At 45.1% G+C, this 17911-nt stretch overlaps 1 protein-coding gene across 10 annotated transcripts in view; it reads right to left on the reverse strand.

The window, feature by feature from the left end:
- DGKZ (diacylglycerol kinase zeta) overlaps nt 1-17911 on the reverse strand; it is a 131959-nt gene that overhangs the window by 44896 nt on the left and 69152 nt on the right. For 6 of the 10 annotated variants that reach the window (XM_066634479.1, XM_066634486.1, XM_066634473.1 and 3 more), the window contains 4 exons: nt 5007-5115; nt 4071-4166; nt 1703-1780; nt 1112-1168 (listed from right to left, as the gene is read on the reverse strand). In XM_066634479.1, coding sequence (XP_066490576.1) covers nt 1112-1168; nt 1703-1780; nt 4071-4166; nt 5007-5115 — 340 coding nt within the window. Of the gene's footprint in view, nt 1-1111; nt 1169-1702; nt 1781-4070; nt 4167-5006; nt 5116-6613; nt 7477-17911 lie in introns of all 10 variants that reach the window. The other 4 variants (XR_010794761.1, XM_066634448.1, XM_066634455.1 and 1 more) reach the window with 1 other exon arrangement.

Here is a 17911-nt window from a genome sequence, read left to right on the forward strand (position 1 = left end):
TGCTCAAGTCAAACTGATTTGGCTTATTTAGGAGATATGAGAAGGAGATCCCCTAAGTCGAATATCGAATTTAAAGGGCTGGTGCGTTGAGATTGTTCAGGTTACAGCAATGTGCACATTTCCTTTATGGGGTCTCTTGGCACAGGTTGCATTAAAATCCAGTACTAAGTATGGAAGCTATCTGGTGGTCTGCCAACATGGATTCTTCTTAGCCCCACTCTCTACCTTTCTGGACCATGGAGAGTTCCACTTTTCCAGGAACAGCACAGAGTGTTGGTAACATCCTCCCAGAACACTTGGTTGCTTTTTCCTCATGAAATGACATTAAACATTCACAGTGCTTCCCAATGACTTAGAATAGCATCCATAAAATATGGCAGCAAGCAAGAGAGCCAATGGAAACCCTTTAAAATTACAAGGTAGTATATAGTTCCTGAGAACCAACCTTCCAGAACAGGTGCTAAATGAATGGATGGTGCAGAACGGCTATCAAGAGTTTGGGGGAAGTTTAACTATCTACCACGCTTTCCTGTGGCCAGCTCAAACAAAGCTCATCAAATCAGTCACATACTTGTATCATTTGATGTCTCAAACTACAAGAATGCATCTGAGCAGAGAGAGGCCAGTCTCACACACAGGCACTGGTCTTAAAGCTAGTCACTTGTCAAGCATTTGTATCATATACTAGTAAGGCACAAAAAACCAAAACCATAAGGATAAATGGCAAACTGTGTTGACTAGCCACACTTTGACAGAGCATATATTCATCCCTTTATAGTTGCCACCAGCAGGTACATGAAGAAAACAGTGGGATATGTTGAAAAATTCTATCCATTACCACAGCATGTGAACAGTTCTTGATACCTGGTGCTGGCTGGCATGAAGAGTCTTGCTTTTGCAATCCTGGTGTGCAGAGTCACAAAGGGGGAAAAAATGGGTCTCCTTCTACTGCCTGGATCTGTCTTAGCACCTCATGTTTATGCAGGTGTACAAGAGCTGGCTATAGGCAACCTGCTGCTTCAAAACAAATTGAGGCCAAATATTTCAAGTTCTATATGCAGGCAACTCCCCTATGCTACAAAACTGCAAGCAGAGCACCCAACTGTCTTACCTCCCGGACATTCCTTGATCCGGATTCCCGGAAGGAAGGTTTGCAGCGAAAATTGATCTATGAATTCAAAAGGAGGTGAAGAAACGTAAAAGTGAGAAACACCTTTTCCATATGTGGAATACCTTAGTTCAGCATGGAATAAATACCCCCCCACCTACATCACCACCATGAGACTCAATGAAACATTAAGCATATAAGCTTACAAAATTATATAGATTCTGGCTACTGGTCCATCTGGATTAGCATTGCCTAATTTAACTGGCTATTCCCCAGCCTGGTATAGTACTTTTTCCCAGGCCTTCTTCCCAAAATCCTTTAACTAGAAATACTGGGGATTGAACCTGGGGCCTCCTTCATGCAGAGCATAAGCTCTACCACTGAACTATGACCCCTATAAGTGAACATGGTTTTGCTCTTTGCTGATTCTATGGAAGAAAATTAGAGAGAGAGAACTCTGAACATTGGAATTTCTCCCATTAGGCATGTAAGCACTCTTTTGATATTAGCCCTAGTAGAAACATTCACTCTTTTCAAGAAGGTTGATCCCAGTTCTCCAGGTATAACTGAGCAGTGTGACCAGATTCTACTCACTTTCTCTAGCTGTTCTATGCAGGGTGTGTGGACTACAATCTTGCATGCTGCACACTTGCGCTTAGACAGAGGTTTTTGCTGCAAACAAAACAGAACATCATCAGATAGTGTATGTGTGCTTGGAAATATGGCAAGCTTCATTTCCAAGTAAATATCTGTCCAGAAAAGTAGCCTTATGGATCTGTAGTATAGGAATGCTACAGGCAAAAGCCCCAGCTTAAACCTGTGTTCTTCTATCCTTATGCACATAGCAGTGGAAAGAAGGCAATGAGTAAGTAAGTGACGTGCAACAGCCTCCCCCTCATATACATAGGGAGGTATTGCACATGTTATTTCATACATTACTGAAAGGTCACAGCCACCAAGTACAGGCAGACCCCCGTATCCGCAGATCCAGTATCCACGGTTTCAATTATCCACAGATTCCTCCCCCCACGTGCCCATTAATGTTCTTTAAAGGGTTACTGGTTTCTTGCTTTAAACTGGTCGCTATAAGCATTCTAGCTTATACCACAACAAGAACAGGCTGCCAGCAGCCTGAATGCATGACAAAACTAGACTTAACACTAAACAGGAAGCAGTTAATTTCCACTTCCTGCTTAGCGTTAGGCCTAGCTTTGTCAGGCATTCAGGCTGCTAGCAGCTTGCTCTCATCACACTATGAGCTTGAATGCTTATAGCGACCTGTTTAAAGCAAGACACACTTCCTGGTAAGCCTTTAAAGAGTGCAGGGCAGTGTGCTAACATAGGTGCAACCCCTGCCCCATATCTGCAGTTCCTGTATCTATGGGAGGTTCCTGGTACAGATCCCCTGAGCATATGGGGACACGCATGGGGACACGCATATGTACTCTAAAACAAATTCAATCAATGGGATAGCTGGGCAGATTTATTTAATTCTATTCCACTTTGTATATTTGAGCTCAGTTCTTTAAAAACAAAGACATTTTAAAACTATATAAAATGAAAACACACACCACATGAGCACACCATACAATAAAACAGGAAAATTACAAACAAATGTAGATGAGTTTGCACCAAAGAGAAAGTCTGCCAGCTCTACTGGATAAACAGAAGGGCTATGATTGCATTTTCTGCTTCTTTGTTTGAAAACTTCCTGGAAAACTTTTCAGTGTGACTTACTCTTTTGAGGCATTCAGGCAAGCCACAGATACACAGTTCAGTTTGTAAAATAAATAAATAAAAGCCCAAATTCTGATGCCAGTAAAACCAAATCAAGCAAGTAAAATAAATTACTTCATCTAGAAAGACTTGCACAACTGTGGGAAGAGAGCTGTACAATTTGTTAATTGCCTTAAAAAAATTGGCAGGGGAAGGAAGGTTATGGCTCACACAATGCTCAACAACAAGTCTAGATAAAGAAAAGGATGAAGGAAATAGGAACTGCGCCAAGTACAGAATTCCCAGTCCATCACCAATGAATTTCCCACATGTGAATATATGCAACTATATATATATAGATTCAGACACTTGGATTCACACTTATATAGATTCACACACTTGATCCATAGCACCAATATTGTCTACACTGCATCTACCAATGTCATTGTGTAGCGTCACCTATCGAGGTAGGCACTTGAACATAAGAACAGCCCCGCTGGATCAGGCCATAGGCCCATCTAGTCCAGCTTCCTGTATCTCACAGTGGTCCTTGGCACCTAAAGCCTCCAGCAGATGTCCTCCCCAGCCCTTTCAGAGCTTTTTTCTTAGCTGAAGATGCTGGGCATTGAACATGGGACCTAATTTAAGAAAAGCACTTCCATGGAGCCATAGGGATAGCTTATACAGATACTTCTTCAGACTCACTGGCCCATCTAGCTCGGTACTGTCTGAGCGAACGATGGCTGGCAGTGCTCTCCAAGGTCTCAGGCAAAAGTCTTTCCAAGACTGCTGAGACTCTGTTAACTAGAGGTGCCAGAGTTTGAACCTGGAACCAACCATTTGCAGAAATTGCGTTTCATCACTGAGTTGTGCCCCCTGAGTTGTGCCCCAATTGCCTCAGTCAGCCTTATGATGGGTCAGTTCTGCCCCAGAAATTTTTGTATGCTATCAGTTTGATGTGGTAGAAAGCACATTTTACAGTTTTTGCTAAGAGTTTTAAAAAAATAAGGCAGTAACATACCCAGTAATAACACCACCATAAGCATTAATATAAAGGCACACTTAGCATTTTCTCTCTTACAGCAGTATCATTTCCCCACAGTGAAATCTGTTCATATGACCTCTGCTCGAACGCCTTCTGCAACCCGAGGCCTAAGAGAATTCTTTATTTCTCCACTAGGTGGTGGTGCAGCCCCACACACTGGCCAAGTTTACCAGGCAGCAACCACATGACACTAAGACTTACCAGCATTTTTGCCACACAGTTTTGCTCCCCCACGTAGCAGAAATCCCCAGAAACATTGGTTTCAAACCATATGTGCTCCCCGTAAAGTGCTGTCTCCTGAAAGACAGAAGTTATGGTGTTATCCTGCAGTACTTTTGGAAACCTGCACACAATCCAACAGTGATTCTGCTCAAAGCCATCACCTCTAGAAGGATCAACCCAACAGAAACCAGAACAGGAATGAGTTTGGGGTATGTATGTGTGTGTGGGTACAATTCTACACGATTGTAGCCAAGTTACAGCTGCTGCCTCAAAGCAAGACCATAACATTGCTCCACGAGGTAAACCCACGCTAACTGCATCAATTTCCCCTTTCCTATAACCAACCAGTAAGAAGTTGCCATTGGCCTGAAGTGGAGGTGGAAAGCTCTGCATAACTCAGGCAGCTCATCACCTGGAGAAAGGCTGTTCCCTCCAAGATGGGATTTCAGCTGTAAATAATCATAGCTCAGGTGGGAAAGAGCTTGCTTTCATGCATACCCATGAGGCAGAACAGAAAGTCTTCAAAATGTGTTTCACATTTCATCCTTTAATTGAGTTGCTCAACTATGAGTTCACTTAAGACAGCAGCATCCTATGTTGTTGGTTTGGAGTTGCCCTGGGGTACCATTCTAAAATATTATTTCATTTCTATCCCACCTTTCTTCATAGAATGCAAAGTGGCATTCATCAGTTCCCATGTAAGCCCAGACCAAGCCCAGCTGCACTCAGCTTAACAAGACTGCTGTATCACGTGCTTTCAAACCAAAGTGCTGGTCTGAGATATCCCTGCATTCATTCCAGAACCCCCAACAAAATGTTGACCTCTATGCTGATGCTGGCCATAGAACGCAGGCTGCTGAGCCCATGGCAGAGGGAAACTCTTTTCCTTCCCCAGTAGGAGATGATGGAACTTACACTCCAGTCAACAGTACTGCGAATTTCCCTCTCAGAGTCGCTTCTCAGGGCTAATGTGGGGGGTGGCTGAGTTATCATGTGCTGGAGACCAGACTTGGCAATAGCTTTTCTGAAAGACAAAAGAAAGAGTGGCTGTAAAATATTTCACTTCAGTAATAACATTTTTTTTGTTGGTGCAACACCCATCCACAAGTCTTCTGGAAAAAAACATTGTTAAAAAAGGGATGGGGGGATTCAAAACTTCTTTAGTGTCAATATCAGTGAGTAGATTAGAATGTGAGACAGAAACACACATAAATTCAGAGTGGTAAAAACCAGTGTACACTTTGCAGCCAGTCTTAACTAAAGCAGTTGCAATTCTTCACTGCACACAAGCTGTTTCCAAATCATGCCCTGAAAAAAAGTCTCCCATGGTCTGGTTAAAAAAATCAAAGTGACTTGTTGATGACAGTAAAAGCACAGAATGGCTCTGAATTCCAACTCACTCTGATATTTCTCTTTTCAAGTCTGCTCAGTTTGATGGTAGGAATTAGAGGAGAAGATAATTTCAGAATCTCTGAGCACATGCCCCAGATCATACGTACCTCTGCTCCTAATCCATCAATCAAAGACAAACCCAGCACCTTTTCACTCATTTTAATTTTCTTCCCCCAAAGAGAAGTCAGTTTTCTTTTTAATGTACTTCATTTTATCCTCCCCTTCCTCCAAAGAGTTGAACAGGGCACATGGGGTGTCCTCCCTCTTTTATGCTCTGCACCATTTTTTCTACAATGACTCTGTGAGATAGGTTGGGATGAGATACTGCAAGTGGCCCAAGGTCACTTAACAAGCTTTGTAGCCCGAGGGGATCTGAGCCCAAGGGCAAACATGCTCTTTGGACCAACATGCCAGTCACTGTACCACACTGAATCAACACCCCACACGTAAATGGCACTGAAATTAAGGGCATTATATTACCACTTTGCCAGGCAGGAATCCCACCATGTATAAGAAAATGGAGTCAAAATGTTCAATGCACCCTGGGCAACCTTAAGTCACTTTTGTCCCAAGTTCAAACTTGTTTGATACGAGAACTTTAAAAATTGTTTCTTCGCCCACCATTAGAGGACCCTTCCCACTGGCTATTCCATGCCAAAGACTTGGGCAACCTAGAAACTCAACTAGGCTGCAAGGGATAAACAAGAGTACAGCCAATTCTCTCATCCTGCCAAGTTCCAAATGAACAATCCCTTTTCAATTCTCAGCCTACCTATACTTTCAGCTGAGGAAAACAGGAAATGGTCCATTAGAAAAGGAAGTGCACAATGGTCACAGAACCAATTAAGTCCAGTATCGGAATGGAATGCCCACATTTAAACCCTTGCTTGGTTGGAAGTTGTCTGGGTGGCCTTGGGCAACTCACTCTGCCTCAGCCTAATCTATCGCATTCTGCACTTCTAGGATGAAGAGAGAGATAAGAGTTCCGTCCTCAAAAAGATGCAACTCAGGCCACATTCTGCCATATTTAACCCATCACTATCCGCATGACTGTTGCCATGCTACTGTCATCCCTCCCCCAATCCCCTGTATGCAAATGACGTTGGTACTACTCATAAAGCCATACATACGGCAATAAGGCACTGCAGACTTCAGAGGACTCACTGCCACAGCCCATCAGGCAGTTGTGGGTCGTCAATGACAGCCAACTGGTTTCAGCATGGACCTTCCACCTCCTGGCAGCCCTCCGGGTTCCACATGGCTGGAGTAAAGCACTGGGCTTGGGGGTTTCACTTGACCGTCGTTGATGGCCGAAACATCGGTAGTGGCCTTGAAGCCCATAGGCTGCTCTGCTGTGCACAAACTCTGCAGGGAGGAGGTGGGAGGACCTGCGGCGCAGGTAGCGGGGGCTTCGCAGGAAAGGCCTGAGATTAGCGGGATATTGCACATAGGGACTAGTACACAGTGACAGCTCAGTTAGCGGCTCCTTTTTCTCCTCTGCTGTCAGGCCAGCTCCTTCAGAGCCAGAGGATGCCATTTCCTCACTCGAGTCCCTTTCCTCTAGCCCCTCTTTTGGGGATTCTGAGCAGGAACTTGCAGCACAAAGCGACTGCCTCCTTTCCTCTTCCTCACACACCTGGATCAAGCTGGCTAGCAGTAAGGAAGGGCCTACAAGGTGAGTGTCAATGATGCGCACTCGGCCCCCACGCTGCTTGTGGACAGAAAATCTAGGGCTCAGGCGCGGAGTGGTAGTGCTGGATCGCCTCCGGAAACTCGACCTATGCTTGCGCCGGGAGCCCAAGCAGGACAGCCCTTGGAGCTGGGCACTGGAACTGCGGCGGCGCTGTACTAGTGCGACAGAGGGCTGGCCCACCACAGACCGCCGCCTGGCTTTGCTGGCAGGCAGGGCCACCACACTGCTACGCCGGGGCCCCGATGACGCGGTCTTCTTCCTGAAGTGCTTTTTGAAAAAGGATTCCATAGCAAATGGGGGCTGTTAACAAAGAAACCAGGCGGGTTAAGTGAGGTGCTTGCCTTTTAAGTGCTGACCTTGACCGTCAAGACAAACATGGGGATGATGGGACACCCCTCCTGCCCCTCAACACTGAGCAAAACAGTGGGCTTCACTTGGACCCCAACCCTTCTTTTCTAGCCTATAAGCAGCCTGACTTCGGTCTTCCACAGTGGAACAGCAACCCATCCTATGCAGCCACTTGTCCAAGATTACCAATTCACCACAGAGCACTAAGAAAAGAAAAATTATGGAAAAATCAGGTAACCACATATAGAAGAGGCAATGAGATTGGGGTTTAATAAAGGAAGTCCTATTGGTTGTTTTAAAAAAAATACACAAAACACATGGGCTAGATACAAGGTTTTAAGTTTGGAAGGCTAGTAGTGGTGTTACTTGGAGACATTGCAGAATTGCTGGTTAGTGTGGAAGATGCAAGAACTATCGCATACTTCCTAAGAATGTTCAAACCACCAACACCTAAGCCCATCTTTAAAACAAGCTCTGAATCACATGACGGTGAGATCCAAGTGTTACTGGTTCACATGGGTCATGTTAACTGAATATGCTCTCACACAGGTATCTTTACTTGCATAAAAATACATGCTTAAGAGGTCACAGCTTTTTTTTTAATAAGGTATTGTGGGAAAACTGCTTATGCTACTTCTGCGACACTACTTAAAAAGTCACCCCAGGGCTAGGCCTGAGTGAGAAATGCATGTTGGCTCATGTTTCTATTCTGACTCTCTTCAGGACATGAAAGATTAAGATGTGGAGGTCCAAAATGTTTCTGTTTGATGACATTTAGAGTTCTGCTTAGAATTTGATCAACCACAAAAAAAAAAAAATCAGTCAAAAGGCAGACGAGAAAGGGGACAGCAAAGAAAAGCACACAGGGTATAAGGCGCAAGCACAGACATCGATAGACTTCCAGGAGTGGAGAAAATATTCAATCCCCACCCCAATTCTGGGGCCCCATTCATTGACTAACATGGGCGGAGGGGTTTGGAGATTTTCCATATTGGACAAGTTCTTCTGGAAGATAGGAACAAAACTTATAGGTGCTTCTCTTTTTAACTGGCAGCTGCCATTTCTTCCCCAAATGCCCATGGGATCAACATCGGGTCATTACAAGTGGGGCTTCAGTATCTGCGAGGGATCTGTTCTTGGAACACGCCCCCCCCCCCACACAGGTACTGAATACAGTAAATAATGAAATTCACAGTTTCAGCCCCTTTAAACTCACCAAAGGTGACCGGAACTGTGCTCTGGCAGCCTCCAAAGGACTTTCTGAAGCCCGCAGAGGCTGCGCGTGTTGGCCCATGGCCTCTGCGGGTTTCAGAATGGCAATTATGGCTGAAAAAATGCTACTTCCAGTTTCTCTCCAGAAACCAGAAGTGATGTGTTATGCTTCCCTGGGCCTCAGAATGCCTTACAAGACATAAAAACATCATTTCCAGCTTCCTCCTGGGAATCAGAATTAGCGTTTTTTCCCTGCCATAACAGCCATTCTGAAGCCGCAGAGGCCATGGGCGGGTGCTGCCGAAGCAGCGCTCCTGAGGCTGCCAGAGCAGAGCTCTAGTCACTTTCAGAGGGTTCAGGTTGGGCCAAGTTTAGGTCAACACGGTTTGGGGGACCCACGTTGAGCCAGGTCCGCAGAAATAAAATCTGCATGTGAACAGGCTCCACCTGTACATCCCCCAAAATAACCCCAATCTGCTTCCTAAAAAATGTGAAAGCAGCAACATGTTTTTGTCGCTGAACCCTCACCCCACTCCAAAACTGTCGAGCTGTTGAAAATGTGGCCCAGCCCTGACACAGATTTTAACTTGACCTGCTGCATAAAGGCTGCAGTCCTAAATACAGTTAACTAGAGAGCATGTCCAAGCAGAGGTGTCACTAGAGGAGTGTGGCTGCACTAGGTGATGTGCATAGGGGAGTGACACCAGTAGTGGCCAAAAATTTTTTAATCTTGGTATCTTCGAATAATACCTTCAGGTATCATTTGATGCATACATCTATGCAGAATGTAATGAAACAAACAGAGTTAAAATATTGCAATTCTATCAAAGGTTATAACAAAAAAAACAAACGAGTGGGGATGGGGCAATGGTGCATCACCATGCCCACTGCTTGGGGCACTGCCCTGCCCATTGCATGGGAGGTCGTCCATCATGGGGGGGGGGGTGATGCGCTGGCCTCCCGCACCGGGTGATGCAAACCCTAGTGATGGCATTGCTTCCAAGAAAACATGCTCAGAATCACACTGCACAGACTATGAAAGGGAAATTCATTATTCTGATTCACTTTGTGATCTTTCACTTATTTGTGATGACAGATCCTTCAATAAAATTCACTTTACTGGGGTAAAAGAGAAGAATAGCCTTTGGAATGCTGCCAAGTATTCCAAAGAATTTTGTTTTCTCTGTACCAGCTCTGTGGATTTAAATGCAACCTGACACACAGATGAAGCTTTTTCCAGCAGGAGATGAAGTGACAAGGAACACCTTTACCTGCTTAATTTCTCTGTGTCAACTACCGCTGAAGTTACAGGAGCAAGACCAGAAGAGACGGTAGTAACCCAGCATTGTACAAAGATGTAGTAGCAGCTAGCAGTGTGACAGCCTTGGTAGCTGGGCAGTTGGTTTGAGAAAGTTCCCTAACAATCGATTGCATTTATTCTTATTAGGAATATTCATATACCATATTTCAACAACAAGAACAAAAATAGCTCACAAAGTGGTTTACCTAGTAAAACTAAATATATCAATTGCTTCCTAACTTCAAAGGGCTACACAAAATGCAGAAGAAAAGCCTGCAAATAGTCGCAAGAGGCTATGCTGAAGGAGAGAGCAGATGTGCCTCTTCACTTCCACTTATTCCTGAAGGTGTGCCTAGTCGGAAGGCCATTCCAAAGGCTATTCTTCTCTTTTGAACTGTGAAGGCATGCCATTTCCTTCTAACCAGGGTTAAGCAATACAAGTTAAGGAAGGATGTTTTGTGGAGGTTGCCATCAAGGGCTCAATATTTAGGACACAAGCAAGGAGTTTCTCCTCCTACTTTAAACAGAGAGACAGATAAAGAGCCATGATTATTTTTTGGTTTTTGGAGTAGAGACATGACACACCAGCCCTTCATCTCTCTCCAGCTTGTATTGCTATGTGCTCAGTCTCCAAGGCAGGCAGGAGAGAGCATCTTGTACATGGCCGTCACAGTACTGTTCCTGCTACTGCTGATAAAATAGGTTAGGACTCTCTTCCTGGCATAAATAAATGGGATATTCCCACAGCTCCTTCCCCAACTTTTTTTGTGGTATATGTCAGGAGCACACACACAATGCAAACAGTAGAAGACTCTCCCCATTTTTAGACTTATAATTTGCATTACTGCCTAAGTGATTTGCCTAACAGGCAAACAGGGTTGACTGCATTTGGTGACAGGAATATGGCTACCCTATCTTCGGTGACAAAGACATTCGGTGCCATTTGCTGTTACAGCAAATCAAAAGGATCATTACTTCTTTCTTACAGAAAGTGACCGTTTGAGAGAATGTTCACACATGATAGCTGCCATGTGAACAGTCTATAAATAAACTTTAGAAAATGGGAGCATTGGCTTCATGGCAGGACATGAGAGATGCAGCGGGTGTTCTTTTGATGAGTTAGGACCTGCAAGATCCTTCCCTCCAATGGCTGTGTTGAGTCTGTTGCAGCAAAAAGTAAATTCAGGGCCCAATCCTATCCAACTTTCCAGTATTGTTGCAGCCACAATGCAGCCCCAAGATAAGGGAACAAATGTTCGCTTACCTGGGGGGGGGGCCCTCCATGAGCCCCATTACCACAAGAAGCAGCACATGCCCCATTGGCACAGCTAAAGCAGCGCTGGAAAACTGGATAGGATTCGGCTCAGACAATACAATGTAAATCTTTTATATAAGACAAGCCCAGAGACCGTGACCTGTCAGTCTTAATGGTGGTTTCCCTCATTGCGACAGCATGGAAAGCCAGGGGCAGGCTTGCACCTTATTCAACAACTGAGCAGAAAAGTGTTTGTACTGTTTCTTTTTACATCCTGGGAGCTAGAAAGGGCCAATGTAACAGTAATTCTTCTTAATTCTCCAAATGGGTACCAGACAGTGTGCCTAGACTCTGGGCAAAGCCAGAGTAGCCAGGTAGCATAGCAACTCTGTGTTAAGACCTCTTTGCACAACATAATACAAATGAAGGATTCACTCTGCAATAGACACCCCCCGTATCCACTGTTTCACTTATCCACAGTTCTGAAACTCCCACCATGACACTAATTTCATTTGCAAACTCATTTGCTTTTTCTTCCTTTCACTTTGAAAGGAAGCGGTGAGAACCTAGACTCGTTGCTCCTACGCTACAGGAGGTGATTGTGAAAATGCTAACAGGAAGTGGACAGCAGAGGACTCCTGTTCGTGCTCTCACAATCACCTCTTGTAGAGAGATAGGCTCCTGCTGCTACCGTGGGTACCAGAAACAGCAGACAGTAGTAAACCCTACAAGTAGTTCACAGATTCCTCCCATCTTGCAAATGGTAGATCTTTGATTGCAGCTCTCCTGTTGCTTTCTCCTGTGTCTTGCTCTCCCTGTGCTGCTGCGAACACTCGCAGGAAGAAAGAAGCACTAACAGGAAGTGTGCTGGAAAGCTTAACCCATTTTTGCCCGGCCCACGGGTATACACATTTGGTCCCTGTTGTATATATGCAATGTTGGGCAGAAATGGTTTAAAATATGACACTTAGCATTGCGTTGTTTGCAGCCTTCCAACCAGCTTTCTGTTAGTGTTTGCAGCAGCTCAGAGAGACAGAGGAGATAGCAAAAGGAAAGCCGCAATCAAAGATTAGTCATTTGTGCAACGGGGGGGATTTGTGAAACATGGATAATTGAAACTGCAGATACAGGAACAGCGGATATGGGGGGACGGGGAAGCCCATACTACACACAAGCTTTGTGGCAGAGATGCTCCCAGACCTGCTACTCATGAGGTGGTTAAAAGAGAACCGAGCAAGGAGTCACTCACCTCACTCTGTCCCTTTAGGCAGTAGGGTACAATGCCCTGGAGGGAGGGGGGACCACCTGATCCCTGGCTTAAAAGCTTTAGAATTTTCCCCCACACAGGAGGGTGCAGATCCTGTTAGCATGAATAGACAAAAACCATGGCAAAGATCTCAAGTTTATTAACAATTAAGCGTTCCTGGGAATACTTCCCTTGCTGGGTTTTACAGCCGAACTGTCAGGTCTGATCTATGGTGTAAACATGATGAGGCTGACAGTTTTGTCTCTCTGAAGTGGTAGTTACCATGAGTACTAGTTTGTGTGAAGTCAAGTCATTACATGGCAGCTGCAATTTATCTCACTCAAGATGGCCTATCACATTTAGCAATTGAGCTAATCTGTGCTGAAGGTTTTGCCACAGGAACGAGAAAAACACTGGTCTCACACGCATGTTGAACTGCTTGTCTCATGTTAATGACTAAAAAGAGGGCTTACAGAGGTAGAGCCTGGAATGTGGCAGAGAGGAAGGCGAGAGCCAAGCACACACCTTGTCCCGCAAGCCCCTAGATCTCGCATGGGTCACATTTAGAACATAATCCCCTTCGCTGACAAGGTCTGGTGCTTTTATCTGCAATCAGACTTGCGATGAGCTTTACTAACAGGGCACAGCTTCTTAACAAAACGCTGCTGAAATTCCAGCATAACAAACTGGCTAAATGTCACGAGAGCAGTTCCTTCCTTTCAGGCTTCCTGGACTGCAGTAATCAAGGTCTATCGATTCCAGCATCTCTCAATGTCTTGCCCTAGTCCAGCAGTTCCCAAACTATAAGTCTGTGGCCCACCGCAGGGTCAAGATTCAATTTTGGGTGGTTCACAAAACTGACAGGGTAGATTAGGCTATATGAATCAAGACTGAAACAACCTGCTAATTGGGGGGGGCACTACTGCCCAATCACCATTACAGCCACAGAGGCTTGAGCTGTTGGTGAAATGAAACTTTTTTTTAAAGGATGAACCGATGCAAAAAATGTTTGGGAACCACTGCCCTAGTCTTTAGCATGCTAAACACAACATGTGCTGAATGAGAAAACTTCATGGCAGGTCTGAGGCATGGAGAACTCAAACGCAAGGAGAATTCTGTCCGATTGCTTTGGACTGTCTAATGTAAATAGCTCCCCTGCAAATACCAGGCCAAGCAATCCCAAAAGGCAGCAGGCTACTGACGACAAAGGCTCCAACTATCTTTTGGTGGCAGAATGAAATGGGTAGACATTCCTATTCCACCACTGACCCTTAGGATAAGAGCCTGCCTCTATCAAATGCAGCTGGCTTGGGAAAGGTTCTTTTGTAATATGGGTTAAGTGAGGCCGCAGGAAAGTCAATTTTTCTCTCCTCTGAAATGCAGCCTCATGTTAGACAGCATATCACAAGGACTACAGACCCTGAAGGTTGCCAGATGGGGTTTTTCCAACACCAGCTACTAGCGTCCCCAGGACCAGGAAACTGTTAGAAGTACAGGCGCTATTAATAATCTCTGCTGTTGACACAGGGACCTCGTGGGCTCTCTTCACTATCGCTTTGCCATCAGGATGCTGGAAAGGCTGAGGGTTGGGAAACTCGGCCAGGGATTTCACTCTTCAACTCCTGCACAGTTCACATGCCAGAACTCTCCTTCAGCTCATGTTTCCATACAAGTCTCCCAACTCCCACACCCTCCTGACATCCCAAGATGTATTTTCTCATATATGCAGCTGCCTCACCCACCCCCACCACCCCTCAGCAGAGATCCTCTTTTCCATTCTAGCTCAGCTTTTGTAGTTCCTGCCTCTTGGGTTCAATCCCAGCTTCTAGATTCTGCTGTCACTTGATATGGGCAGCCATTGCATGCATCACACCACTTATGACACACCACTTATGCTCAGTTGGTTAGAGGCACTGGGAAAGATAGAGGGCTTCCCTTGCCAGAACGACCAGGGCCCACGTGCCATCATATGCAAGAAATCAAATGAGACCAGCCGTTTGTGACTAAACAGAGGTAGGAAATACTATGTGACTGTGAGGCACATTGGTATGGCAAGAAAAAGGGCAAACACTTCTAGCAGGGACTTTCCCCTCACATTTGAAGTAATCTGCCAGGCCTAGTTCCTCTCCCATTGCTAGGGCACATGGCCTATGAGTCACCAGCCACAGGCACCCACCTGGCACAAGAGCCTGAAGCCATCTGTGTAAGGAACAATCCTTGAGACATCAAGCCTCCTGATCACACTCGCTCTCAGCATCTTGTTTGCCTAAGCGAAACCCTCAGCATTTGACTGAGTAAAAGTTGCCCTTCCTCGACTGCCTCTGAACCAGAAAGGATGCAATTGTTAAGCTGCCAAAATCTCTGAGGCACACAGACTGTTAACATTGCACAGTTTTGAGTGCCTGGCTGTCACAGCCAAGCCTGCAATGCTAATCGCTTCATGGGAAGGAACAGCCAAGCTGGTTGTGGGCTCGCAGTAGCCGAGTCCTATTTTAAGGCTCGCTGAACTGAGGAACCACAACTAGTGCCAAGGCCTGTGCGAGAAACAGGTGCATCAGCTCACGCTGCCTAGGAAAGAAGGACTGGCAGTAATAGGGAAGCATTTTAACAGCCTACCGTCAACTATCTCTATGGGTTCTTAGGGCAGGATTCTTTTTCTCTTTTGCAGTTAACTAAGAGCCCAATCCTGAGCTCTTATCGCCGGTCCTCTGCTGGTGCTGAGTGCGCTGTAAGGCATGTCTGCAGACCTCAGCGCTGGTGCTAGCTCAACACTACCAGCCACAGGTCTGCCAAAGAAAGAATTCTACAACTTTTATGCATATGTCTTTGGGGTTGAATATGCAGTGAGCCTTATGCGTTTTATCTTGTATTTCCAATATAAAATAATTCTTCAGTATGCCACCTTACACGTTCAAATATAATTGACAGAAGTATGGTTCTGTCTATCCCTCCCGTGGACAGTAAATATGGTAATTTTGTGAAGACACCGAGAAATCTTTGTTAAATATCTCTTGCCTCTGCTTCACAGAACTACAACCCCTTAGTTGGGCACTACGGCTACTAGATGGGTTCGAAATGAACCACAGCTGCAAGGATAGGGCCCCAGCACTATGGAAGACGTTCTGCTTCCGTAGAAGCGTAGAGATACCAGGTTCAATCCCTGGTATCTCTACGTAGGGCTAGGGGGAAAAAAAACAACAACTCTGAAATCCTGGTGAGTCAGTGATGGGTAGTTTAAAACTGAGCAAGATGGACCAAATGTCTGACTCTGCAGAAGGCAGCTTCTTATTTTTCAAACTGACTGAATTTGCAGTTCAGACCTACATTTCATTCACATCTTGCATGCTCTGTTCTAATAAATCTTGAAGTCATACTGGAGTATTTCAGTACAAAAAGGTTAGTGAAAACAGTCCACACTAGAGATCAAAAATTCTGGCAACTTGCCCAGCAATTCATAATTGGAGAACGTCCCTTTTCTTCTGGCTTCAGCACTCACAAATACAAAGAAGGAGGGTCAGAAACAACAACTTTCGAAGAAGTCTGACCACTGCCATGGAGTTCATCTCCCATCGTTACACCTAAATTGGAAGTTATTCACAGCTCCTCTAGAAAATATGTGACTAAGCAAAGATACCCCATTACCATCATCATGGAAACAGGCTCCTCAATTGCTAGACACTGACCAAGACTACAAGGTACAGATCTACACATGTCTGGAACAGCAAATGCCAGGGAAGCTGTGGAATCTTCAATGAAGTGATGGACAGGTATCCCTTCTGGACCTAGAATGACTTATTTTAAAAGTCAGACTAAATGACTTCCTAGGAATCTTCCAGTACCATGGCTTGTTTGGCCAGCTCTTATTTTAAGCCTACACAAGTAACAGCCTCCAAGTACAGCAACTGATTATTCACAGAGGCTGGTGGTCCTAGAGATCTAGCTAAGAGATGCATTTGCCTTATTCTGGAACACCTCTCCCCCCCCCCCCCCGTGCAGCAATCTCCTATCCAGGCACTGACCCAGCTGAGACCTGCTTAGTTTTAACACTGCATCTTGAACAGTAGGAGTCTAGCCTTCACAGAGATGGAGGAACATCTTGAAAAACAGGATTGCAGGATGTATCTTATCAGATGGAAAACAACCCAGCCAAAAGAACAAAAACACAGCACTCCGCATTTTTTTAAAACTTCGTAATTTCTTAGCTGACCTAGTGTGCTTGCTCTCCCTTGTTCTGTGTGCATGCATGCACGCGCACACAGGTACATAGTTGCTTGTGTTTAACACATGGAGTTGCCACATACAAGACCGCAGTCACACCAGATGTCTGAGACACAATGGCCAGGCCCTTCCTCCTAGTTCCTGTTGTATACGGCAGTGTTTCTCAAGGTTCATCCTCCTCCGAACCACTTCACATGATCCACCTATTCAGAGTACCACCTGAAGTAACTGCTGAGGACATAGTCACCAGTTACTTCTGGATTGGGAGGCTAGATGCGATGCAACAAACGTGTAAGCGGTTTGGGTTGGATGGGAGAGCTTTTTGAGTGTGGAAAAGCATGCTTTGGAGCTCTGCCCATGAGCTGATTCTCCTCCCGCTGTTTGTTGTGTTGCATTCCTGGTCACACTACTGGGTGGCAGGGGTCCTACAAGTACCACCAGGCACCACCTCAAGTACCACTGGTGGTATCTGTACCACTGGTTGAGAAACAATGGTATTTGGTGGCCCTTAATGGTTGCTCATTGTTGCTGCTAAATTCATTAGTATCAGTACCCCAGTCAATTATTTACAAAAACCAAGTCCTTTGGCTCCATAAAGATTTAAACTTAGATATTGACCCAACGGTTCCTACTCATCCCAACATAAGATATTTTCCAGTGGCTGTTTGCTGCTGGTGGTTCTCTTGTGTCCCTTGAGAGAAAGAGAGAGATTGTAAGCCCCTTTGGGGGAGGGAGCCCATCTTTTAAAATTTCTTCTCAGTTACTGCTACTACGTAAACCACTTTACAAACACTCTTGTTGAAAAGTGGCATATAAATATTCTGGATAAAGAAATTGTAACATGAGGTTCCATGGAGGATAGTTCACATCACCAGATGTACAGAACGTTATACAAAAGCTCATGCTACTATAAATGAGTTCATCTGCTGTAACAAACTACACAAAGAGTCTTGTAGCACTTTAAAAACTAAACAAGGCAGCCACTCTCAGAAAGGATTTTACAAGTGGCTTCTGCCACAGGTCCTTCTATGCAACTTTCTGGCATTCAGGTCAGAGAGACCAGAAACAAGCACAGTTCTACTGGCAAGTACAGACACATCCACGCAGGGCCTAGGAGGGGTGGGGTAAAGGGGGTAATTTGTACCTGGGTCCAGCG

Source organism: Tiliqua scincoides, chromosome 1 (assembly GCF_035046505.1).
Source record: "Tiliqua scincoides isolate rTilSci1 chromosome 1, rTilSci1.hap2, whole genome shotgun sequence".
Taxonomy (NCBI): domain Eukaryota; kingdom Metazoa; phylum Chordata; class Lepidosauria; order Squamata; family Scincidae; genus Tiliqua; species Tiliqua scincoides.